The sequence below is a fragment of the Macrobrachium rosenbergii genome, chromosome 22 (genome assembly GCF_040412425.1).
Source record: "Macrobrachium rosenbergii isolate ZJJX-2024 chromosome 22, ASM4041242v1, whole genome shotgun sequence".
Lineage (NCBI taxonomy): Eukaryota > Metazoa > Arthropoda > Malacostraca > Decapoda > Palaemonidae > Macrobrachium > Macrobrachium rosenbergii.
The window spans coordinates 14509454-14536392 of NC_089762.1; the positions used below are offsets into that span (position 1 = coordinate 14509454).

The 26939-nt window shown below is 40.6% G+C and overlaps 1 protein-coding gene across 2 annotated transcripts in view; it reads right to left on the reverse strand.

Moving 5' to 3' along the window:
• The window catches only part of LOC136850591 (interferon regulatory factor 4-like), a 281743-nt gene that overhangs the window by 125668 nt on the left and 129136 nt on the right, over positions 1-26939 (reverse strand). Inside the window, exon 1 of one of the 2 annotated variants that reach the window (XM_067124255.1) lies at positions 16852-18177. The exons of the other annotated variant lie outside the window; for it this stretch is intronic. Coding sequence (XP_066980356.1) covers positions 16852-16893 — 42 coding nt within the window. The 5' untranslated portion in view covers positions 16894-18177. Of the gene's footprint in view, positions 1-16851; positions 18178-26939 lie in introns of those variants that run through there. 2 annotated transcript variants of the gene reach the window in all.

The following is a 26939-nucleotide window of genomic DNA, read 5'->3' on the forward strand; positions in this document are numbered from 1 at the left end:
ACCTTTATGGATATATGGCTTAAAAGCCTCCAAGCGGCTCAGCCACTCACTGTTGAGGTTACAATTCCACTGGTTGCTATACACTCTGCTTGTTTGGTCTCAGTCTTCCCAACTGTCTCAGTCTTCGTAGTGTGTTTCACCTGGCTACCTTTAACCACTTGACCAACTGGCTTTGACTGGTGTTATGCCTGATAACAATCTCGACTGTAGTGCCCTGTTCTTCCACACTTGAAGCAGACAACATTAGTCTTCTGCATCTGTCTTGAGAAACTGGATGATGAGGATTTGACATTCGATTGCTGAGGGGTATTACCTGGCTTTGTACTGGCATTGCCACTAGAAGGATTCCCAGTTGTAGTGTTCCTGAAATTTGGATGAGGCCTAATACCTGTGCGTTGTTGGTTCTGGTACTTGACATTATAATTCCTTTTGCTATAAATTGTTAAAATCTTCACTCAGTGTAGCTGGTTTGTCAAGTTTCTTAACCTCTCTCTCTCTTAAATAGGCTCTTATGTGTTCAGGAATTCCTGTAAGATATTGCTCTAGGACTACCAACTCCTCAAGTTCGTTCATAGATTTAACTTCAGCAGCCTCCAACCATTGTCTGAAACATCATCTTACTTTGTATGCATAATCCAAGAAAGTCACCTTGTCATGCTTTCTCAAAGATCTGAATCTTTCATTGTAATATTCATGGGTCATCTGGTAAACTTGTAGCACAGTGTGTTTGAGTATGTAAGGAAGGTATTGAGTGACATACTCTAGGTGTTTACACTGATCAGCTGATAAGGCTAAATAGGCACTTCTTCCTTTACCAATGAGAACACTCTGTAACAAGATTGACCATTTATCCTCTCTGGCCATCCAAACAGATGGCACTTTTTCAAAGTGATAAAAACTCATCAAAGATGTAAACATTTTGGAAAGCCCATTAATTTCTGCACTCTTACCACATCAAATACAGGGTCTGAATTACCTTGGGTACAATGGGTTAGACGGTGTTACAGGTAATGTGGACGTTTGGCTTCTTCACAAACGGAAACATTTCTCAGTTTCATAACAGAAGATTCTTGAAACTCTTTCTCATGATCTTTTGCTTGCATCTCAATGCTTTTTCTTTTCTGAATCGAGACAACAATGGGTTTCTTCAGGAATATTGTTCTCTTTCTTTCTTTCTTCAGCGCTTCCTCCAGCTTCTCTTTCGGGAGGGGAGAGAGAAAGCCTGCATTTTCAATGGATGACTTTCAGCCACACATCTTCAGCTTAATCAAATTTTCTTCTGCTTCTAGACTCCCCCTCTGCAAGGCATCACTTTTTCTTTCTTTTGCTCATGCTTGGGCTTTTTATCTGCTAAATTCTGCCTCAGCAGCACAATTCAACAATTGCAGGCCTCTTCAACTCTTCATCTAGCTTTACCAGGCCATCAAGGCTGGATTGACATATATTTCATTTGGTCCTTAAGAGTTACCAGGGCGAGACAGGCTGCCTGGACAGGCCCCCATGGTGGGGTAAATCAATCCAGGGTCGGACATTAGTCAGGCTTGAACGGCGGGATAACTCTTGGATGGAAGGAGTTTGCTAAAATCATCTGAACATTGAACAGAGCCATTTTCTCTAAGTAACTCATTGAGTGACAAATAGATGTTGTCTACATTACTGGCAAAAATAACTGAATCAATGGTCACAAAATCTTATCAAGTTGTTATTGGCTGGTGTGACAACCAGTTTACAAACAGACAAAACAAAGATGATGTTTTGTTTTGTTCGACAGACAAACAGATGGTACGATTGTGCACCATATAATAAACGTACAAAGATAAAACATATATCAAGTACCTGGAAATTACACACTAATCTCAAGATTCGAGACAGATTAATATACCTCACTTAGCATAATATGAACTGTGAAATGGCATTACGTTTGGCATCTTCATGACAAACAGGAAGATTCGGTGGAACATTATGAGTACCCTTAATCAAAATGCTTGTATGGCAATGCAAGTAGTGGTGATTTTACATGAATTGAGACAACAATGGTTAAAAGAAATAGACAGGAATATTGTATGGTAGGAGTTGTTTCCTTCGGGGTACTCCTCCAAATTAGAAAGCAGGATGCTTTGTCTTGTTTTGTTAATGGATGATTCACTGCGTGTGCCAAAAAAGGACCAAGATGGTCCCTTATAAAAATACTTTGTACTCTTGCGCTGATCAGCTGATATACGGCTAAATAGGCATTTCTAACTTTACCAATGAGAACACTCAGTAACAAGACTATTTATCCTCTGGTCATCCCATACCTGCATTTTTGAAAACTTTTCAAAGTGATCAAAAATCATCTGGAACTTCTTCTGTAAACTTTAAATTAATTTTGCACTCTTACCACATCAAATACAGGTTCTTGAGTACCTTGGAAGGGTTCAACGGTGTCACAGGTAATCTGGAGAGAGCTTTTATTAATTTCAATTCATAATCTTGCCTGATTCCCCTCTCCCTTTCCTCTCTTGCTCTTTCTATTTTTTCTTCTTCTTTTGCTTTTCTTCTTCTCTTTCTTTTCTTTCAGGCAGTTTTTCTCTCTGTCCTCTCTTTTCTTTCTGCCTGCATTTTCTCTCTTTAGCCTGCATCTTCAGCTTAATCAAACTTTCTTCTGCTTCTATGTGTCTAAGCTCTGCTTCTGCATCACTTTTGTCTTTATTTTGATTTCAGACTCATCATTAGTTTTCAATTCCTCTTGCCTATTTATAAACTCTGCCTCAGCTACATTCAACAATTCTTGTGCTAATTCTAACTCAACTTCATCAGTTATTTTAACAGAGTCCATCAATGCTTGGATTGCAATACATTTAATTTGTGCCTTAAATATACCACTGGACACATTACCCCCCATGCCACTGCTAAAGCAGTTCACTGTGCCTTAGTCAGGACACTACTCTGAATCTGGCTGGTAACAAACTCCTCGCATGACCCCTGGTCAGGACCTTATATAGCCTCTGCTCCCACCTTCCAGTCTCTGTCCCACGTGTGGCGTGTGTCCATTAACTCACCAGTTCCCGTGTTTTGGTGGCATCCACAGGAGCAAGGCTGGAATAAGATGAATGACAGTAACCAGGGAAAGTTAAAGGCTGACAAAGGCAGGATACTATGCTTAGAGAGAATGGGCAGAGATTTTTGTGAAGGCACCGAGGATTTAGCTTGTGCTGTTAGGGGTGTTTTGATTGCTCCCTGTTCCCAGTTCTGGGTGGTCATAAAGTTGACTCACTGTCTGTACTTGACATGCTTAATTCTTTATCTTAATTTTGAATAAGTGGAGCTTCACATGCTATTGCAAATAGCAATGGTGCATTACAGTATATGTATAAATACATATAATATATATATATATATATATATATATATATGTATATTTATATATATATATATATATATATATAATATTTAATATATATATATATATATATATATATATATATACATAATATATATATATATATATATATAACCAAATATATATATATATATATATATTATATATTTATATATATATTACATGGGATCATGTCAAGATTTGTAAAAAGCAGCATGGTTCGCTATACTTTACAAGAAGATTATTGGGTTCTTTATTCTTTACAGGGGAATAAATATTAAATTAGACATGAACACTTTGGTACCAGATATTTTGATTCCCATGGGCTAGTACTAAACAAGGCAAAATACATTTGACCCACCAGGGGCTAGTACAAAACACGGCGAAACAGTGTAGTTGAACCATTGTTTCACTGTGTTTAGTACTAGCCTTCATGTGGAACTGGAGTTCGGACCAGAAAGGGTTGGCCATTCTTCACATGGGGATCATTGGGTTCACTGTTCTTGACATGGAGATGTTGGGTTCACTAATCTTGACATGATCCTATTATATGTATTATATATATACATAATATACATACACATACTGTATATATATATATACATATATATATATATATATATATATATTATATATTATATATATATATATATATTATTATATATATATATATATATATTATTATGATTAGCAAGAACTATTATTATTAAGTTGCCCCCTCTTTGTTGTGTTTCATTTTACTAGGAGCCCGATCAATAGACTATCTGTTATCTTTAAATACAAAGGGTTTAAAAGATTTTCATCCATTTTTTGATAAAGATCTTTTAAAGGCCCAAAAGTAATCTGTCTTGGGCGTTTTCTTACAATTAAACCTATACTGCATATGTAAGTCAATATGTGCTGGACGCAATATATAGGAGGGGATAAAGGAGAAACCTTTTCCCCCTTCCATTTCGTTCCAAGAAAAAAATTTGTCCTACCCCACATCTTTTGTCTAATATATATAACATTGTGTAGGCAGTATATATAAAATTATAGTTTATCAAGGTTAAATTAAACCTATTAAGAATATATTGCAAGATACGGCTGTCAAAACCTGTGTGGGCCGGCTAAAACAAAAGAGAATTTAAAACGAAGATAAATTATCAATGTTAAATTTGTATAGTCATTACAATATGGTGTAAAGGGGATGTCATTTACAAAATAAACGCTATATTTTCATTTACACAGCCTCTTCAAGGCAGATTGTACTATATATGCATTTTATCTAAAATTCTTAATATACGTGTATTTTATTCTTGAACAATAACCTTTCTTTTCATTTGTTATAGCCTCATATATATGGTCCTATAATCTTAATTAATTCACAATTGTTCAGTCACTTTTATATATATGCCATATATAAATCTATATATAATTATATATTGCAAGTGTTTAAATATATTATATCTGTTAACGAATATTGTATATGTATATTATATATATATACAGCTTATAAATATATTATAAATTCATTATATATAGATATATATATAACGTAAAGCATATATATATATATATATGTATATATATATATATATATATATATATATATATATTATTATGATTAGCAAGAATTCGCTAGCAAATTGCTTCCCCCCCCTCCTTTGTTGTTGTTGGTTTTTGTTGTGTTTCATTTACTGCCAGCTGGCCGATCGATAGACCATCTGTCTATCGACTTAAAAACAAGGGTTTAAAAGATTAAAGCGCTCCCATTTTTTTGATAAAGATCTTTCCTTCGAGGCAAAAGTAATCTGGCTTGGGCGTTTCTCTACAGGCAAAACCTCCCCTGCGGGCAGCAGTGCAATGAGTCAAAACATCTGTGTTGGACGCACCCCCTGCCCCATAGGAGGGGATAAAAGGCAGAAACCCACGAGGTCTCGAGACACACACGCGGGCTGGAAGATATGGAATGAAGACGCCCTCAACACCTGGCCCCATCGATGCCTTGCATCCTAACCACGTGGCCCTTTCCAAAGTATACTTCTCCTCGTGCCCCTTCGACCGTATTCCTCGAGCCCACGCCATTGCTTGGAGTTTCGAGGAGTCCCCATCGCCTTGCCCCTTTACGGAAGCCCTTGCATCTCACCACGTGGAAGAAACTCCATCCTCGGAAATTGCAAGTCATCCACGGATCGCCTTTACGCGCCTCGGAAAATCTGCTAAGGTAAAGTGCCCTGGAAGAGCCCCATTTCAGTCACGCTTTTGGAGAAAGCCAGAAATCTCCCTTGTCTAATGTCCGTGCGCCTCTTGCATCGGCAGTATTAATTCTTTATTCCTTTGGCACCCTCAGTGCAGCTTCGAATTCATTATTCTTTTGTCTATTTTCATTACTGGCGTATAATGTGCATATCTCTCATTTCAGAGGGATCCTATTTCGTGGAAGCTTCTCGGACTGTGTCTGGAATCCCCCAGTTTCATTCAATCCCGTAGGAATCTCCTTCAGGATAGTAATCTACTTGAGTTCCTCTTTCCTGTACTGATATCATTTATGTAAATACACTCCTTTAAATTTGCCCACGTGTTTTACGTAATATTTCCCTCAGTAACAAGAGCCCTATGCTCATATGAAATTCTCCTTTGTTTTTCTTTTTTTACGTTTTCCTGTACCCACGAAGTCAGAATCACAAGGCTAAATTACTTAAATTGTTGCTACCTGTCTCACAGAGCATATTTCAAACTAAAACCACGGAAAAACGTAAAAATGGCGACCTGGCCATAGATCTCGTTTTGCAGTTGCAGTTCCCCTAGTGTTGCTTTATTGCATTTGCAACTTGCCAGATCAGCTATCAGCAAAGCTAAGCTGGGTACGAGACAATTACGAACCTTTTGTGTAAAACCAGCACACAGATCCAGAAAATTCCACGTAAGTAATGTGTTAATCTTAGCAAAACCTTTTTACAATCGTGACTGTTCCTAGGAATTAGAAATAGGGACGCATGTAATCACTGAGAGAAAAGAACCGCCGTATTAGATTCGTTAATGCATGCCTTTCAGGATAGGTAGTTAGGAAATAACCAGTGCTAACCATCCTTTGCTTCGAGGAATAGTGCGAAATTCCTCTGTGTTAAAATCTTGCCATATCTTTTTTGCCGAGGAATATTCTTGTTAAAATCTTTGCCATATGAGAAAGTCGAAAGAAATTCCTCTGTGATAAATTTTACTTCGCATTTCAATTAGCGAACTGTTATTTAGGCGCGAATAAAATTCCCACGTGGGACACGACGAAGTCAGCTTGCATTGCTGAAAATTCTCTCAGTGTAGTTAGAATTCGAGTTAGGTGTTAGGAAAGCGAAATTTAAACTCCGCTTATAGGAAAATTACTAGGCCGTTGTACTGTTATCCTCTCAGACTGGGAAATTCCCGGAATCCCAGACGGTATATAAATATACTGGGTTCATTCACCCAGAATCTAAAAATAACTCCGGTGTTGGTCAAACGACCTGCATCCTCCACCCCGCCCATGCCCGCGTGTGTAGCATTTTTTTTCCCCATTCATTTCCCAGCAAACATTTTTCTTTGGGTTTCCGTTAGTAATTTCTAAGTCCTAAAAGGGACGAATCGAGAATTTTCCAAGTCCTAAGTGACTCCTAAAATTACGTCGCACGTGGCGAGAATTTCTCCAAATTCCAGTCCTCAGAGACTCCAAGTGGCGAGAATTTCTAAGTCCTCAGAGACTCCTAAAATTCTAACGTGGCGAGAATTTCTCCAAATTCCAGTCCTCAGAGACTCCTAAAATTCTACGTGGCGAGAATTTCTCCAAATTCCAGTCCTCAGAGACTCCCTAAAATTCTCGTCGCACGTGGCGAGAATTTCTCCAAATTCCAGTCCTCAGAGACTCCTAAAATTCTACGTCGCACGTGGCGAGAATTTCTCCAAATTCAGTCCTCAGAGACTCCTAAAATTTCACGTCCACAGAGAATTTCTCAAATTCAGTCCTCAGTGACTCCTACAAAAAATTCTCGTCTCACGTGGCGAGAATTTCTCATTCCTGCGGAACCCAAAATTAAGTCCTTTTGAGACATTATACAGTGTAGTTCACACACATCTAAGCCCTACGGGACTGATCATTCTAGTTCGTTAGAACAACTCCTTAACTTCACGCTACAGCCGGCCAAGTCCGAGCGTGACAAAATCCAACTACGTCTTCCGAGACACATATTAAAATTCGTTCGCCAAGAACAACCACGTCTTTCCAAGACATATCAAATTTTAACAAAAAAGTCTCCTCAGACTTACTAATCACCTGTCTTATTCAGACAGATCCATTCTCCTGCAGTCTGAACCATTGAGTGTTTCAGATTCCTGCAATTGAGTCTTTTCAGACAACCTGAGTCTTTTCAGACATATCCTATACCCATTATTCCAAGATGGCTAATACCAGAGCCCAACAAAACGAGGATTTCAAATTCTACATGTCCGCTGGGAAGGACATGGGACTATCGGGGCAAGATCTGAGAGCATGGGTTCAAGAGCAGTGACGATGCCAGGAGAGAGCAAGAGAACGTGAAGAGAGAGAGAAGAGAGGGGAAGAATTGCCCAAGAGCAGGAGAAGGCAAAAAGAACGTGAAGAGAGAGAGAAAGAATTGCCAAGAGCAAAGGAGAGGCAAAAAGAACGTGAGAGAGAGGAGAGAGAACGAGAGAGAGAGAGAACGTGAGGAGAGAGAGAGGACAGAATTGCCCAAGAACAAGGAGAGGAGAGAGAACGAGAGAGAGAGAGAGAGAGAACGTGAGGAGAGAGAGAGAGAGCGCGCCCATGAGCTCCAGGTGCTAGAACGACAGCACGCCACCCCCCGCCCCTGCCGCGGGGAATGAGTGCCCTCAGCCAAGCTCACTCGTTCATGCCAAAATGGACAGAGTCCGAGCCCGAAGTATGGCTTGAAAGGGCCGAACGAGTCCTGGAGTGCTGCGATCTCTCCCCGCGGAACTCTCCCTTGTTCTCACTAAATTCCTGGGCGGAAAGGCCCTCGTTGCCTACCACGCCCTTTCCCGCAGACGATCGGGGAAACTGGGAAGCCGTCGCCAAGCAGATTCTGGCGTGCGAGATTACCCCGAGCGGTGGAGAGACGTTGGAAGAGCAGCCCAGAGAAGCAGGCCAGACTTGGTCCGATTGGGCGTACCATTCGGAGCGGACAGTTGACAAAATGGCTCGATTCGAAGGAGCCACTAACACCGCCGAGGTGCTCGAGCGGTTTAAGTCGAGCATTTCCTGCGCTACGCCCCTCCTGCCTCGCCACTCATATAGTGGAAAAAGCCCCAGCAACACTCACGAGTGTTGCGAATAGCAGATATGTGGGAAACTCACCACCCTCAAGAAGGATCCATGGGGCGGAAGATAAATCCCCGTCCCTCCTCAGAGGTTCAAATTCCCACAAAAATGGGAACTCGGGCAAGCCCCTAACTTGCCATTATTGCAAAGAAACAGGGCATTCCTCCGAACAGTGCGGAACAAGAAACCGGCTCCTCTCTCCCGGAAAACCGACAAATAACTTCGCCTGCGCCCTCCACAGGGGCAGCGCGGAAAGATTTCAGTCAGACATTTTGCACGGCGTGCAAGGTTTATGGCCATTCTCCGCATGGGCAAAATGCCCACGCAATAATAAATCAAATACTCCCACCGTCGCCTTGGCCATCACAGATCCCCAGTCATTAGGCCCTCCCGCCGAAGGGGCCTGTATACGTGGCCCTCCACGAGGTAGCCAGCCACGCGCCGAAGTCACTGCATTCGAGGTTTGGGCGCACAAATCTCCCTCATCCGAAGGGACAGAGTTCCCACGGAGCTATCGTCAATAGACGAAAACTCGTCACGATCGAGGGAATAAATCAATTTAAAATGATACTCCTACGGTCCAATTGAGAGTCACAAGACCTCACCAATCCAAAATTTGCAATCTTGCAGTAGCAAGCCATCTCCCGGAGGCTATGACGTCATCCTGGGACAGGACTTTTCAGTCCCCACCGAAATCACGACAATCTGGGGTCCCCATTCCCGAATCATTCCGCGGGCGCGAGTAATCCTCCCCGCTTCTCCTCAGTCAAGACTGGCGCCCCTGGGTACCAGGAGGACGTGCAGTCCCCACCAGTGCCACCTGAGTACGATGTACAGTGGCCCCTCGATCGGTTCCCGATCCATTCCAGTGCCCGGCCCTGCCTCAGTGCCAGTGCCAGGGCCCCAATCAAATCTCCCTTCAGGAGATGCCAAATTCCTGCCGGTGCCGCTTGCATGCCCCGAGCAGGGCCAAGCTTCGTCCGTCCTGACCGGCGAGCCCAAGAAACCTCTGATAGTGCCTGACTCTGCCCTAGTGCCAGCGCCAGAGCGCTACCCGATCTCCATTCACGGGATCCAACTCAGGACCCCCTCTCTTCCCCGGCCTGGCACCGCTACCAGCGTCGGTCAGAGAGACGGTTCCTCCCGACCACCGGAAGCTCTCACCTGCAGGTGCGGCCTCGCAACCCGTGCCTGAGCTGGTCATCGATACCTGCGAGCCGCTCACGCCACCCCGACCGCCTCCTCTCTGCCTCAGTCCGTCGCCGACGCAATTGCAAGTCAGATTCTGCCATATCTCCTTGGCCGATGAACTACAAGAGCTGCGACGGATCATGGTAGAACCAGCCACGGAGAACTCCTGCGTCAGCTGTCGCATCAGCAGGCCCAGGTGGTACTCCGTGCCGCCCTCCAGTCGTGGGCCCTCCCGCTTCCCGGCCGAGGACGACTGTCCCATTAAGAAAGGCTCGAGGCGAAATTACCACAGGCGTGGGACATTCCAGGTAATTTACAAAAGAGCTCTAGAGCTCCCATGGCACCTGTGCCACCATTTCATCTTTCGAAGGTCTTGGCACCCTAATCCAGAAGGGGATGTCAGGCCCTCCTCTATCTTTCTTCCGTTCCTCAGGAACTTCTATCTCTTATCAACCTCTATTAATCTTCCCTTAAATTATCACCACAAGAGGCAATTAAATACGGGATACCATTCCCCACCCAATGTATAAATCATTAAGAATAACAGAGTGAGAAGTGGCACGCCCTTGCACCCATACCTTGGCACGGGCGTGCGTGTCAGCCCTCCTGAAGGAGTCGCGCCCTTCGGGTGCACTTTCCTCGCCCTGGGACTGAAGTGATAGTCCGGGCCGTAATTTATAGGCAAAGGACGATAAATTCCGCCTAACACAATAAAACCCTCACTCTTTTTCCCTTAGCTCTTCTGCCAATATCATTTACTTTCTTTTAGTCATTTAGTTATCTTTATTTTAATGAATCATGAGTCATAAACTCTTGCCCTTGTGATTTAAATGCCCCTTTCGTAAGCTCTGAGGGACGTGTCCCGCCTTCATATCGGTCAAGTTTTCATTCGTAACGTCTTGGTAATTTTCCTTTTGTTATTATTATCCCTTTTCCCCCCTTCCATTCCTTCCAAGATCTCTGTTTGTCCTACCCCACATCTTTTGTCTGCTCGCCCCGTCATAACATTGAGTAGGCAGTGGACGCATAAAATTAGCGTAGTTTAAGGTTAGCGAATTAAAACCTCGCGAATACTCTCGCCCGCACACCGACTGTCAAAACCGGTGTGTGGGGCAGCGTTGAACAAAGGCCAAATACGTTAAAACGAAGATAAATTATCAATGCGAATATGTATAGTCATTACAATATCGTGTAAAGGGGATGTCATTTACAAAAATAAACGCTGTTTTTCATTTACACAGCCTCTTCAAGGCAGATTGTACTAACCGCATGCATTTTATCTAAAATTAAGTAACCGTGTATTTTAATTCTTGAACAATAACCTTTCTTTTCATTTGTTGGCCATAGCCTCATATACGTGGTCCTATAATCTTAATTAATTCACAATTGTTCGAGTCACTTTATAAAGTTACCAGTGGGTAACCAAATCTAAAGTAATTATTCTTTTGCAAGTGTTTAAATCACTTTGCGTTCTGTTAACGAAAATTGTCCCAATGTGTTATTAAAAGTAATGTCACAGCTTCATAAAACCCTTATTAGTAAAGTTCATTGCAAGGCAGAATGTAGAGTAACGTAAAGCATTTGCCGCTCATTCTTGAATATCGATGTACACACCCGAAGGAGATATGTACATCATCTTGTATGGGGAGGTATTATGATTAGCAAGAATTCGCTAGCAAGTTGCCCCCCCCCCACTCTTTGTTGTGTTTCATTTACTGCCAGCCGGCCGATCGATAGACCATCTGTCTATCGACTTAAATACAAGGGTTTAAAAGATTAAGGCTGCTCCCTTTTTTGATAAAGATCTTTCTTCGAGGCAAAATTAATCTGTCTTGGGCGTTTTCTTACAGGCAAAACCTCCCCTACGGGCAGCAGGTGCATATGAGTCAAAACCCTGTGTTGGACGCACCCCTGCCCCATAGGAGGATAAAAGAGAAACCCACGAGGTTTCGAGAGACACACGCGGGCTGGAAGATATGGAGGAAGACGCCTCAACACCTGGCCTCACCGATGCCCTTGCATCCTACCCACGTGGCCCTTTCCAAAGTATACTTTTCCTCGTGCCCTTCGACCGCATTCCAAGTGTTCGCTTCCACCGTTGGCCTGCCTCGAGCCCACACGCCATTGCTTGAGTTTGACGGAGTCCCCATCGCCTTGCCCCTTTACGGAAGCCTTGCATCTCACCACGTGGAAGAAACTCGCCCTCGGAAATCACAAGTCATCCACGGACCGCCTTCCACTTGGCGCCCTCGGAAAATCTGCTAAGAGGACCCTATTTCATGGAAGCTTCTCGGATTGTGTATTAGAATCGCCCAGTTTCATTCAATCCCGTGAATCCCCTTCAGGATAGTAATCTACTTGAGTTCTTCTTTTTCCGCATACTGATATCATTTATGTAAATACACACTTTAAATTTGCCCACGTGTTTTATGTAATATTTCCTTCAGTAACAAGAGCCCTATGCTCATATGAAATTCTCCTTTGTTTTCTCTTTTTACGTTTTCCTGGACCCACGAAGTCAGAATTACCAAGGCTAAATTACCTTAAATCGTTGCTACCTGTCTCACAGAGCATATTTCAAACTAAAACCACGGAAAAACGTAAAATATATATATATATATATATATATATATATATATATATATATAATATATATATATATATATATATATATATATATATATATATGTATATATATATATATATATATATATATATATATATATATATATACATACATATATACATATATACATATATACATATACTGTATATGTATATATATATATATATATATATATATATATATATATATATATATATATATATATACATACATACATATATATACATATATACATATATACATATACTGTATCTGTATATGTATATATATATATATATATATATATATATATATATATATATATATATATTATACACGTACATAAATATTAAGTGTTTATACACGTATATATATGTATGTAAAATATATTGTATTTTGCTTCAGTAAGAAGGGATGTTTAGATTCCAGATTCTTTAAGGTAGAACTAAGTAGTAGCTCCGTGCCAGCGACTTCCTGCTAACTTAACTTTTTCTACAATTTTTGGTTGCTAATTATGGATTTACCTTCACTTTTTGTCACACGATTGTAATTAACCAGTAATTAACCACAGAATTACATCCGACAAGCTAGGGGACCCGATGGGTGGGGTATACCACCAGGACAGGGTGATTTGCTCCCCTGGTTGTTATTATCCTACAATTTAGGGGACCCCTAGGGAAAGTGGGGTTATGGGTGGGGATAACCACGGGGTGAGAAGGCAGCAAATTTACTGTATAATGGCACTGAGATGAAAAACCCCGAAACAAACACAGAAGGAACAAGACGACCAGGGGAACCATTACAAAGACAAACTCTTCCATCACTACTACTGTTACGAACGTTGTAACGCTTTGGTTCTGATCTGGCTCTTCTTCTTCCCGTTTTAACGTGCTTTTATACATTTTATATGGGATAAGCATGGTGCCTTCTTTGAAGGACTTTGATTTGGCGGTGGGGTAGGCGTAGCCTCTACGACCGGCTGCCCTGCCTGACATCGCTTAGACCCGGTACCGAACGTGTACATGTATTACCCGAAACCCCAGCTCCTTTCTCCCAGCATACCCGAGGAGAACGCAGGCGGAGTAGTCCGACAGTTCGGGAACGTAGTAGGGTGTCAGTTATGTTTTTAGAAGATGTTGGAGTGGCTTTGTTTATGTGTGTATTGGTCTGTAACATCCATTGCTTTCCAGCAAACTATCCGTTGATTACACTCACGTAATCCGGGATGTCTACACGGATAGCAAAGTTTCCGCCTCTGACTGGTCGGCTGCGGGGATTGACCCCTCGCCACGGGCTTCTATGAAGTCTGTAGTTTTGCCCTCTACCAACCAAGCCATCGAAGCTCTTTTCACAGTCTGGCTCTCAACTGAGGAAACAGGGGGCTGGGGGTGTCTGGGGACTAAAAATACTTATCTAACCAATCACGGTGCGCCGTTAATTCTACGTTGAGAAAAAACCTCCTAATTCTTTGTACTGCAGACCAAACGGATGGTTACAAGTGAGAGCTTTTCAATGAGTTTCACACTCAACTGAGAAACAGGGGCTGGGGGTCTGGGGACTAAAAATACTTATCTAACCAATCACGGTGCACCGTTAATTCTACGTTGAGGAAAAACCTCCTAATTCTTTGTACTGCAGACCAAACGGATGGTTACAAGTGGGGAGAAGCACTGTGGGGTTTCACACTCAAAGTTGCTAACGTTCCTTTCTGTTTAAGTTTTTCATAACCCGCTTTCCTTTCTGCTCACCTTTGATTTTGAGTTCCTAACTCACAATTGTTAATGCTTGTGTATGTTAACGCATTCCCTATACGTGACATTTACCATATAAAAGTTATAACACAGCACTACAGTTGAAAATTGAGCTGTGCCCTGCACAAAGTTTGAGGGAAAGGGGGGATTTCAAGGGGGGGGATAGAGAAGATTCTCCCAGTGATGGAGGGGCTGTGGGGGGTGTCCATACGCGATCTTCACAAATTACACCTTCCCCTTTCCAACCCTGGTGTCCGTCTGTTTTCACTGGAATGGTTCAAAACCTGTCTGGCAACTGCAACAGTCTGTTAACGTTTTAACTACGCCTGATTAATTTAGGTTGCCTTTAAAAGGGGGTTGGGGGCTTCACCCCCCTTGGCCAGGTAATGCAGCGTACTAGGTTAGGTTAGGTCAGGCTGGTTTAGTTATTGTAATAACCAAAAGTTTCCGTTTCCTACAAAGGGGGGTCATGAAAAAATATTCTTTATACATAATTCTTGCAAACTAATTTATCACAACAGAAAATAAAATACATGTAAATGATTGAGGATTTTTTCTAAGTTTTAATTTTACGAAATGTACTTAGTGACATTTGGAGGGACATTTGATCCCCCAGGGACTAGTACTAATCATGGCAAAATACATTTGACCCCCAAGGGCTAGTACTGAACACGGCAAAAGTGTAGATGAATCACTGTTCAGGCTAGTACTATCCCTCGTGTGGAATTGGAGTTCGGACCAGAAACGAACTTTTCCCATGCTGCCTGCTGCTTTAGGTTGGTTACATCATTGTCATAACCTCCATAAAACTTTTTCTTTAACCTGCTGTAATGTTTAGCAACGCTTACAACTTTCTGACTGTACAGGCATTAAAGCCCCCTGCGGGTTACTGCCAGGGAACTTTCCTACTTGCCTGTGGAGTTTCTCACACAAACTCCTTTCCCGCCCGTCCCACTGATGGCAGTACCTCCCACAACATCCCTTCCCTCAACCCAATGCAATCCTTATCTGCGACCCAGGCCTACGTCTTAAAAAAGTCACTTACTGGGTACTTTGTTTTAGAACAATGGCTGAGTCCTTCCTATCTACAGTGTGCTCCTCTGAGCCTATAACCTGGTACACCCTTCCCGTTACTTGTGCTAACTGTTATGGCAACTACCGTGAGTTCAGTGTATTCTATTACGGGAATTACGAACGGTTAATCAAGCTCTGTCAGGTTCATGGGCTTTTAAAAACACAATGCTTCTGCCCCCAGTGTGTGGGAGGTTGGACCTGCAGAAAAAAGCTTTCAGGTGTGACAGACCCTACTCTACTCCGCAGAAAAAGGGACGGAAAAGGTGTAACTATTACAAGTCACTCTTCCGCAAAACCTAGTTTTATGGTTCCCACCTCGACATTGAAACAGTCCTGTTTTTTTGCTTTATATACATCTTGGACTGGTCCACTTACAGCGCTGCCAGATCGGAACTGAGACTGAGCGACGTTGCTATTAATGACTGGTCCAGTTTTGTCCAGCAGGTAATAGTGAATTGGTGCATAAAGCAAAAAAGGAGGATTGGTAGCCCCGGCACAACTGTGGAAATAGACGAAACCAAATTCGGCAAAAGAAAGTATAACGTAGGGAGTGTAACTGAAGGGCAATGGGTATTTGCAGGGAGACTCAGGACTTTTTTGTTGTGCCAGTGGAAGATAGGACTTCCGACACGCTGGTAACTTTAATTAAAGAATACATAGAGCCCGGTATGACTGTAATTTCAGACTACAGTGAACCCCCGTATTCGCGGGGGATGCGTCCCACACACCCCCGCGAATAGGTCAAATCCGCGAATGCTTAAAACCCCTCTAAAAACACTTAGAACTGCCCATTTTGATAGCTTAAACAAAGAAAACCCTGTAAAATGCTTATACCTGAGTATTTTAATAGTTTTATCACAAAAATGCATTTATTCATGAAAATTATATGAAAATACAGTAATTAGTGAATATTTCTCAGTGAAAAATACCGCGAATGGGTTCCACAGAGAAACCTTCTGCGAACCATGAATTTTCCGCAAATGATGGCTAGATAGGTAATATGTTCCACAGAGAAACCCGCAGAATATGCGTGAGTCTGGTTCCACGCTTTTTGAACCATGAGAACCCTAAGCGAATTCACGGGGGTGTGTTTTTTTTTAACAGGTTGTTGTTTGGAACTGGAAGGCCTACAACTGCCTGGAAAATGAAGGCTACAGGCCATCATGTTCTGTGTCTGCATAGGCCCTCAACCGCTCCCTGAACTTTGTTGACCCCTTACTGTTGAGTAGAGTTAAGGGCAAATAACGGTTGGCAGAAAAACAAAAGCACCTCCATTATCAGGGCCGTTTCACACATGGAGCAACACCATTGAAAGGAGGTGGTGAGAACTGAGGGACAGCTATTCTCAGTCCCTAGGGTGGCCTCCATGATGATCTCCAGAGTAGACCATCATTTATTAATTTAGCTTACTATGTATGCTGTTATGAAAATTCAGAAATAGCTTACACACAATAAATGTCTATTATTTGAAACTGTTAAAGTAAAAAAAAATTGTTAATACTGGACCGTTTATAAAACAATATACTTGTACTACCAGTATATAAATGTGCACAGAACTTACCTTTCTTTCTCTTGCTATGTGAATGGGTCCTATCTTTTTCATAGTGTTTACCAGTCATGAAAAACTGTATCTTGGAAGTGATATTCTTAGGAGATTTTCTCAATAATAGTCTTAAGAACATCTGCTCAGCAAATAGTGTTATTCTATACTAACTACTGAAGCGTCAGATTACCATTTGTGTCCAAATACAGCACATGGGTATAATTTTGATACCTTCTCATTAAAGCTATTTTGCTGACCAGCCGAAAGTCGCTCAGCACACTCTTAACATGTTCCAGTCGAGTCTGTTTGTTGAGGAACAATCAACTCTGGCACCAGTGAAATTAAGGAATCTTTCTAGAGCATGATACTTTGGTCAAAAGAGTGGAAAACGTATAACCTTGAACTACTGATCACATGACAGGTCTCATTCAAAATCAGTGACAAAGTAATTGTTCCCTTTATCTCCTTCTATTTAGTTGGTGATTAAGTAGCTGACTGCAGCAATCTGATCTTCCTGAATGACCAAAGATGCACCTCGAAAAGCAGACGACTTTCAAGTGTATTTCTAACACTGGATCACAGTGGGCAATCTGAGAGACTAGCCACAGGGAATTTTCTTCATTTGTATACGTATTTGATTCGTCTTTGCCTCGAAGAGGACGTTTGGCATTCTAAATAGAAAGCACAACTCATCACCAGTCTTTTCAGGGTCCCTCGAATTTAATTTTTTCCTTGTGCAATTGGTCTCTGACACAATGTTGTTCATTAATCTGGTGAAATATTTTCGTTCTTCCGAAAGTGTTGTGAATAAGAAAACGTCAGTGCGATGAAGAGATTTCTCAAGCTTCCCAATTGCCAATGTTATGAATGTCCAGGTCATCAAAACTAGTTTTGACCATACTCGGTGATTATTTGGAAAGAGCAAACAATGTTACCTGAAGTTTGCTCAGCCAACTAACCACTACCTTGTGCCGTACTGCATGATATTACAACGCCTTGCATATTCTTTGTTTTTATCTTCATGCCATTTTGTACGCCCTGGTAGTCGTGGACACGGTTTACACTTTCCCACGGTTTCAATTGCCACTTAAGTTTCCTCTCGAAAATGGCCGTTCGGGTAGCTCTTTAAATTAGGCAAATACCCTCTTCTGGAATACTCTTGGCTGTTATCTTAAATTTTTATCACTGCAAAATCCCTGTGACACTCAGTGAAAGCACCAGAACACACTCAAGGATGAACGTCCTATAACAACTGCCGGAATTACAAACGGCACTCGGAGGCGAACGCAACAGACACCGAAGCTCTACAGACTACTTGGAGCATGCGCTGTTATTTATTCCAGTGAGGTACGTTAGACTTTAACAAGTGTACAACTTTACTGGAAAGAAACTGCCTCTTCCAGTGTACCATATGTACCGTATTGTATCTGTATAGATACTGCATGAGTGAGTGTTAATTTCAGTACCCGTTGCCGATGTATAGGGATATGAGTGTGTTCTAATAGTTTTTAATGTATTAGGCAACAGGAATTGTAAATATATTGTACAATACAAGTATTTACAGTTATTAATACATAAGGAAATATCTCCTTACGTGAATATATTTATGACGTTTAAAGAAATCATTTACTGTATGCTGAAAAGCAAAGCAAGTCCCGCACATTTAGCATGCTCTGGGGATTATAACACACACACACACACACACACACACACACACACACACACGCACACACACACACACACACACACACACATATATATATATATATATATATATATATATATATATATATATATATATATATATCAGCTGAATCCACAGGAAAAGCTTGAAAGAAACTACAGAGTGCCAAGTACTTTCATTATAATTAATACATCTTTGTGCCCCGAAGATGTGTTAATTACACGAAAGTACTTGCACTCTGTAGTTTCTTTCCAAGCTTTTCCTGTGGCTTAAGCTGATAAACAAATCATATCCATATTTTTGTAATTTTGTAATATATACACACACACACACACCATATTTTTATAATTTATATATATATATATATATATATATATATATATATATATATATATATATATATATATATATATATATATATTATATATATATATATATATATATATATATTGTTGTCACGTATTTACATTCCTCCCTCTTAGCCAGCCAAAAATAATTTGAATTTCTAATTAAAAGAGCTTCTCATTTGAATGTTAGGCCAAAACAACATGGCAGGCAAGGTAGGACGACACTTGTTTTGAACCAAGAAAGCATTCCTCTCCACACCTGACTGGAAACCAGGACAATAGACCCCCCTCTTCACAACCCCCTGCTAAAGAACACTCCTAGATTGCCCCCCATTTTGGGGTAGCGAGAGTGGCGTAGGTTTTAGGGAAGGTTATAATCATTAGAGGAGTAGGCCTCTCAAAGGGAAGGTGGCTAACTTAATCTTTAGGTCCTTAGACAATAAGGCTTCTTTTCCCTTGACCTTGTTACTGGCTTAAGGACTTGCTTTCAGATTTTCCCAGGACGTACATACAAACATATGCCAAGCATCCCACGAAAAACAACAAGAGAGTGCAGAGAGATGCTCTGGCTTTCGTGAGGAGAGAAGGAACATTTTTCCCTCTCAATCTGGACTGGCAATAGATGATGCTCATTCTGCAAGTTCGACATCTTATACAAGAGCCCATATAAGCCTGAGAAGGTATGTCTGAGTAGCAGTCTTTTGCCAGTACCCCTCTGTTCATTCCAGTGAAATTCTTTTCTCTATTTCTCCAAGATTTCTGCTATTTCATTTCCACTTCTGGCCTTTCCCTTTGTTCACAAAGACCAGCCCACAAAACCATCCCTTGAATTGCCTTGTGTTTAAGTAAAGCATCAAGAACCTTAACAAACTACTCCCTCCTTAGTGTTAATTCAGGCCAATTAAGCTAATTAATCAAATCATCCATGGTGCATTGTTTAGTAATGGGGGAGAACTGATTTTATGTGTAAGTGCATGCTAATTCTGGATTCTCTTCCAGGAGGTCAAATATCCCGGTCCAGTTTTGCTAGCCTGTGCCTCAAATCATCTTAAAAGTACTGCCATTACAATAGACGTAAACTTCCCTGGTACACAGTCCAGGGAGCAATGGCCTGTTCCCCCCTTTTCGTTGCACGCAAGAGAGCCTAATCATTCAAAACAAAGTTAACTCATCAGATGCTGAGATTTATTGCGCATTTCAAATTTGCATTTTTTCATTTTTTGAGTTTACTTGCTGTAACATCAGCCTTTCAGATGACCTCCTTGGTTGTTTTTTCTGTAAATAAATTCAATTTAACATAAATTGCTAATCATTTCCCATGGCGACCTTCAAATCACTACTTAAATAATGGTACTACCAAGGTAAGTTACCCATTTTTCCCTTTCATTTTGTTACAGGTTGGTATTCTTGGTTGGCCTTAAGGCAGTAACTTAATATAAACCCCTCTTTCATCCCTCCAACGAGACCCAATCTGTGAAAAAAAAAAATATATATATATATATATATATATATATATATATATATATATATATATATATATATATATATATATATATATTCTGTATATATATGTATATATATTATATGTATGTATGTATGAAAGCTTTTGTCTGTGTGCATGCCTCTCTTTTCCTCCAAAACAGCTAAACCTTATAAATTGGAACTTGGTATGTATGTGAAACTTTTCACAAAGATATGTTTGCAATATACTGTAGCTTATGGAGTGAAGTCATGGTCATATTTAAAGGTCAAACTTCAAAAAAGAATCTAATATTGGCAATAACTTTTGAACTGTGCAAGACAAGACTTTATATTTGGATTTCATAATGTTCGATGTCCATTAGCAGAGTGAGGTCAAGTCGTACTTAAGACAAAGGACAGGAGGCTTCTTATCTTTTGAGTTCTATGGATTACCTGCACTATAATTTTAAAATGTGATATTCAGGTTTTCAAGGTGAATTGTTTGCAGTGCATTAGAAAATACTGGGTTACGTAAAATTCAAGGCCAAAGTCATACTTTAAGGACGAAGTTAAATAAGAGTTTAGTCTTGTCTACAACTTTGAAGTGGGTGAGATAGAGACCTCATTTTTGGCATGGATGGCATGCATGGTCATTAGTGAAGGCCTTATGCATAGTATGATTAAGGTCAAGTCATACTTGGATGCCAAAAGTCACATGAAATAAAAAAAGAGAAAAAAAAAATTTTGGACAATATTTGATAGAGACTTCATGTGTAGCAGCATAATCCTTGAATGACGGCAATATGTGGAGTAAAGTTTATGTTTTCAAATTAGCCCCTACTTTTGAGCTATGCAAAACAGACTGCAGACTTGGTATGAAAAATGCATTGATGAAGCCAATGTGCTGCACAGTGATGTCAATTTGAAGGTCGAGGGCAATTCATGTTCAACATGCATAACCTTCTCATGAAGTAGATAAGAAGGTGAGATCAAGGCCAGGTTATTTGTCAAATGAACGATCTATATAAAAACAATAAGCAAAATGTCATTTTATTTTATCATGGACCTCAGACTGGGTCATTGGCGTAAAAAAATGTTTATGACTTTAATTATTTGATATCTATATATAGATTACGAAACCAGTAATTGAAATCCGTTCCCCAATGGCGGTTTAGGAGGTGCAAAACAAATGGGCAGGAAAAATTTACTGCTGATTTATTGGTGACCCAGGCGGTTTATATAGCAGCAGACTGACGTCACGCCGTGGAACACAATGAGAACAAGGGTGACCTGAGGTCGATAATAATTAACAATAAATACAGTGAACGAATACACTTTGAATCATACAAATCGACAGCAACGGAGTTGAATACAATCTGATGACTGCAAAAGAAGAATACATGATATACAAATTGGAGACAGGTAAATAATTATATACATAATTTAAATGACTGGATCTGCGTGACCTGTCGCGCCAGGTGTGACGAATTGTAGAGGCAAAGAAAATGGGACATCACCATAGAAAACTCGCTCAGCAGAGACTTTACAGCGGAACTGGGTCAGCGAGGTCAGTATAGAAACATTTAAAAGTTCCATGCCTTAGGTGACACTTTTGCCTCTGGAATTCAGTTTCATCTTTCAGGTACTCTTCTTTACACAACTTAAGGAAGGAACAATAATTAGAGAGGACATAACAGTGTCTTTCTTTTTGTTCTCTACAACAGTTTCCCATCTGAAAATGTACACATTTTAACACTGCTTTTAATATACCTATCGGTTCTTGCGTATCAGCACAGAAGTACTCACAATTCCATTATGATGCTCGCTTTGCAAACAACACAGTTACGTGTACAGTGAAATTGGGGATATTCATGATATGCATCAGTGTTCTCCTTTGATATTGCTTTGAAAAGCAGTTTTGTATTCTGTACTTTATTTTACTAGGCAAATCATTGTTTTCAAACATCTATATTAAGGCTCATAGTAGAGCCTCGATGGCTTGGTTGGTAAGTGGCAACCACAGACTTCATAGAAGCCTTTTTCAATCCCCGCAGCCTCAGAGGCGGAAACTTTGCTATCCGTGTAGACATCCCGGGATTACGTATGTAATCAACGGATAGGTTTGCTGAAAGCAAATGGATGTTACAGACTAATACACACATAAACAAAGCCACTCCAACATCTTCTAAAAAAAAATTTCTCAAACTACCCGCCCAGTTCTCCTCGTGCTGCTGGGAGAAAGGGAGCGGGGTTTCGGTAATACATGTACACGCTCGGTACCGGGGTCTAAGCGATGTCAGGCAGGGCAGCCGGTCGAGGTTACGCCTACCCCACCAGCAAACCAAAGTCCTTCAAAGAAGGCACCATTACCCCCCATATAAAAATGGGTATAAAAGCACGTTAAAACGAAGAAGAAGAATATTAAGGCTCATAGTGAACATTTCCTTCACTAATTAAGTCCTAAAGAACCTCAGGTTTTTTTGTCAACGTTAATCCTTCTGAATATACATTTATTATTTCTATGTACAGGAAAATATCTTCTATTTTCTGTTCAAACTCATTTAAAACACATCATGGTTTTGTGTCTGTTACCACTTAAAGTTCTATTGCCTGTATACCTTTTGTAGCTAAGTTTCATCCGTTAAATCATTACTGATGATTTGTTTTATCGACAGCGTAAATCCGTCTCCAACTACGCCTCACAGTTCGAAGATATACAAAACTGTTATCCGACGCTCTAGCGCCATAAAATCTGGTCTCTTACAAAAGTCAGCTTTATTCTTGGTGGTTCTGACTTTCAGCGTTCTCTCTTTTCATTGTCTTTTTCCTTAACTGAGGAAGGTACCTGTATCTCTATTATGGAATTCGATTCTACGGAATCTTACCACTGTGCACTGTAGGCCAGTTGAAGGCTTTCTGGCTTGTTCCTCAAGATCAATAAAAGATGTTAATCTCGTGGTGTGGTGTGTTAATTATTTCAGTTACCATATTTTGTTATCTTTGCAGTATTATGTATGCGTGCGTGAGTGTAGCCTGCGCTTATCAAGGCAAGGGAACTAAAACATGTTATTTTTAATTTTAAGCTATCTCCAGTATATATATTGTCAAGGATTTACATTCTTCCCTCCTTGTTAACCTCCATCTAGCTAATTTCTAGTGAAAATCCATCATCTCGGTTAACTTATAATCAAGCCAATATGGCGGAACCAAGATGTTTTCCACTTATATTGAACCCAGGACGCATGCCATCATAACCCTCAGGAAATGCCTGGGCCTGCTACACAATAGATCCCCCTCCTTCAACACACCCCCCCGCCATGCTACCAGCACACACCTAGATTTCCCCCCCTTCTGGGGTAATGTTTTCAAAGTAGGCTCAGGGAGGAAATAGACGTTAGGGCGTAAACCACTCGCTGGGGAGCTAGCACCTTAAACCTTAGGCTTATTATCCTTAAGACCCCTATCCCTTTGATCTTTTTACTGGCAAGGAATTCGCTTTCAGGTGAGGCCTATTGATCTGACGCCCGACACCACCGTTCCAGAAAACAATCGAGGAGACTCTGTCCAGACACCGGCCCGTCCACATCTCCTGTCTCAGGTGACGGCACAAACTTCACGATTGTAAGCCCGAGACATGGTATTTTGGAGCTCAAATATTCGTCTGAAATAGGTAAGCCGAGAGTGAATTTGGCGCCAGTCACCTTCTGTCTCTCTTCAATAACTTCCTTCCATTTCTCTCATTTAACTTCAAGCTTAAACCCTTCCTCTCCAAAGCTTCCCCCTTTGTGTGACGGCAGCACGTGTTCCTTGTTTCAAAAGCCCAATCCACCCCTATTCCAAGACTGTGATTAAGTGATTTCTCATATTTATAATCTGGGCTACGCAATGTTTAGAATTTAAGAACATGCATTTGTGTAATACTTTATGGGGGTTTTCCTTTAACAGGATTGTGTGTGTGTGTGTGTGTGTGTGTGTGTGTGTGTGTGTGTGTGTGTGTTAACCTTGAGCTCTATTCAAGGTTAACACACACACAATAATGCACAAAGGGAAATCCCCTCATAAATTCTAAACATTACATAGCCCAGATTATAAATATGAGAAATCACTTAATCACAGTCTTGGAATAGGGGTGGATTGGGCTTTTGAAACAAGGAACACGTGCTCGCCGTGTTTAGGAACATGCATTTGTGTAATACTTAATGGGGGGATTTCCCTTTGTGCATTATTGTGTGTGTGTGTGTGTTAACCTTGAACTATATTCCAGAATCCCATTCCAGCCCAGCATCTGTCTATGCCAAGATAAACTGTACATGGCTGCCTTGCATTGCTCAGGCTGAACTCGGATTTTTCGTCAGATAGCCAAACCCCTTACACTGCACTGAGGATCAGCCCAACTGTATCACTGCTAACTGCCTGGCATTTATTCCTGTTACATTGAGAAGGGATTTGTAACTGTTATTAGGAAGCATATCATATTAGCATTGCTGTGGGGGATTTTCTTACCCCTTGTTTCTGTAAATAAACTCCTGTTAATGTAAAGAGATTCCTGATTCCAAGTTTACAACCTTCCAAGCAGTAAAGTCATACAAAATATCCCAGGTAAGTGCATGTCATCCTTTCTGTTTACAGTCTGGGGACTCCTCACCACTTAGGCAGTCGTAAAACGTAATTTCCATAAACTCCTTTACCCCCAAATCGTCCAGTCTGTAACAATATATATATATATATATATATATATATATATATATATATATATATATATATATATATATATATATATATATATATATATATATATATATATATATATATATATATATATATTTATATATGGTAGAAATAATCAACACCCAATCACGTGTGGAACAGAAATAGCCTAGTGGGCAGCGCCCCTGCCTTTTAATTGAAAGACCTGGGTTCGATCCTGATGCGAGTCAGAAATTTAGTTACATAATATATATATATATATATATATATATATATATATATATATATATATATATATATATAGTCAATATTTAGTTAAAAATCTCGTACGCGATCCCCTTGGAAAAAAATGAATCAGAGTAAACAGCCAGATGAGAGAAGCGGGGTCGGAAACCTCGAGAATTGTCAAGTGGAAGAGGAAATCCGTTATCAGCTGGACATTAGCTTATTGTAACTCGAGAATGTCACTTTTATAGGAGAGTTGTACATCAAGAGGCACATAATAGTTCGAATATCACGAGAGAGAGAGAGAGGGGGTTAAAAGCAGCTGTGAGTGGCAGTTAACAAGGAAGGTGATCATTACGAGCCTCTTTGCTACTGATGTGTGTGGTGGCAGTGTTGCCAGGGGAGCCACATACACCAACTACCCCCAGTCCACTAAAAGTTACCCATTCCCCAGGAACCCCTATCACCTTCGCCCATCCTCCCTCTGCCACTCCCACTTGCAGTCTATTTCTCTACGCCATGAAGCTCTTCCTCTTCCTTGTCATACACAACGCTGATTATTCATGCCTCTCAAAATGCAATTGAGAAAAATAATTTTTGAGTCTTGATGCGTATTGTCATTTCATCATCATTATCATAAAACACCAGTGTTCATAGTAGACTGAGGATAAGTTTTTGCTTCACAGTTTCGTTCGATTGTCATAGGGGAATTTCAAAACGCCCATTACTGACGCATTCCACACCCTGCCGTTGTGTTAATCTTGCGTACTTTCACTTCTTGGAAATTAATGGTTCCTAGTTGTAGTACTCCTTTCCATGTCAGCCCAGAACTTCCTTGGCCTCTTATCCTCCTTGATGTTCAGACTTGTGAATGATCTATTCATTGATCCATGTTGCATCCTCTTTATCTCGGGGCAAAACACTTCTTGTCTTCCAGGTGCCTATTCATCATTCCCTGGCACTTAGGCTTCTCTGAGGGCTGTGAGTTGTGAGTCCCAGTAGATCATCATTAAACGTACAGTATAGGCATTTCGAGAACCTACAATAGTCTTTTGTCTTAATTTTCATTTTATCATTTAACTATTAGACTGACACGACAAATTAAAATAATTTAAATCATGATAATGATGTGTTTATTAGCTATAGTAGTAGTTGTAGTACATGCAGCAGTTGTAATTAATACCAATAATAGGTCTCAGTCTACATAAACTTTTCTTTTACTGGTAGTGTCGCCTTTGTTTAGGCTTACTATCTACGGAGAAATGCAGCCTGATATGAACGTAAAAAAATTGATTTATTTCTGTACTATTTCTGCTCGATATCATTCTTTTGAGCTTTGTAATGCGCTCTTTGGGGATTTGCTTGTTATGTCGCCGCTCAAGTGACGTTTTTTATCGGTTTTCTCGTTATCCATTTATTCATCTGTTTCGTTATTTTTTAAGTTCATGTCAGACTGTTATCAAAACTATTTACTTCTGCCTCTTAATGTTCATTACAGCTCAACTGACCTCCTCTCAGTGACTGAGGTTAAACCTGATTGCAAGTCAGGAGTGAGCAAAATCCTTGGTTGACAAATAATAGTACTCTGCCTACTATCTCAGAGTGAAAATCAAAATATACTGCCAGTGCAGGAATTTGCAGGGCACATTCTGGACAGATATTTATTAGGATTTATGTGAAGA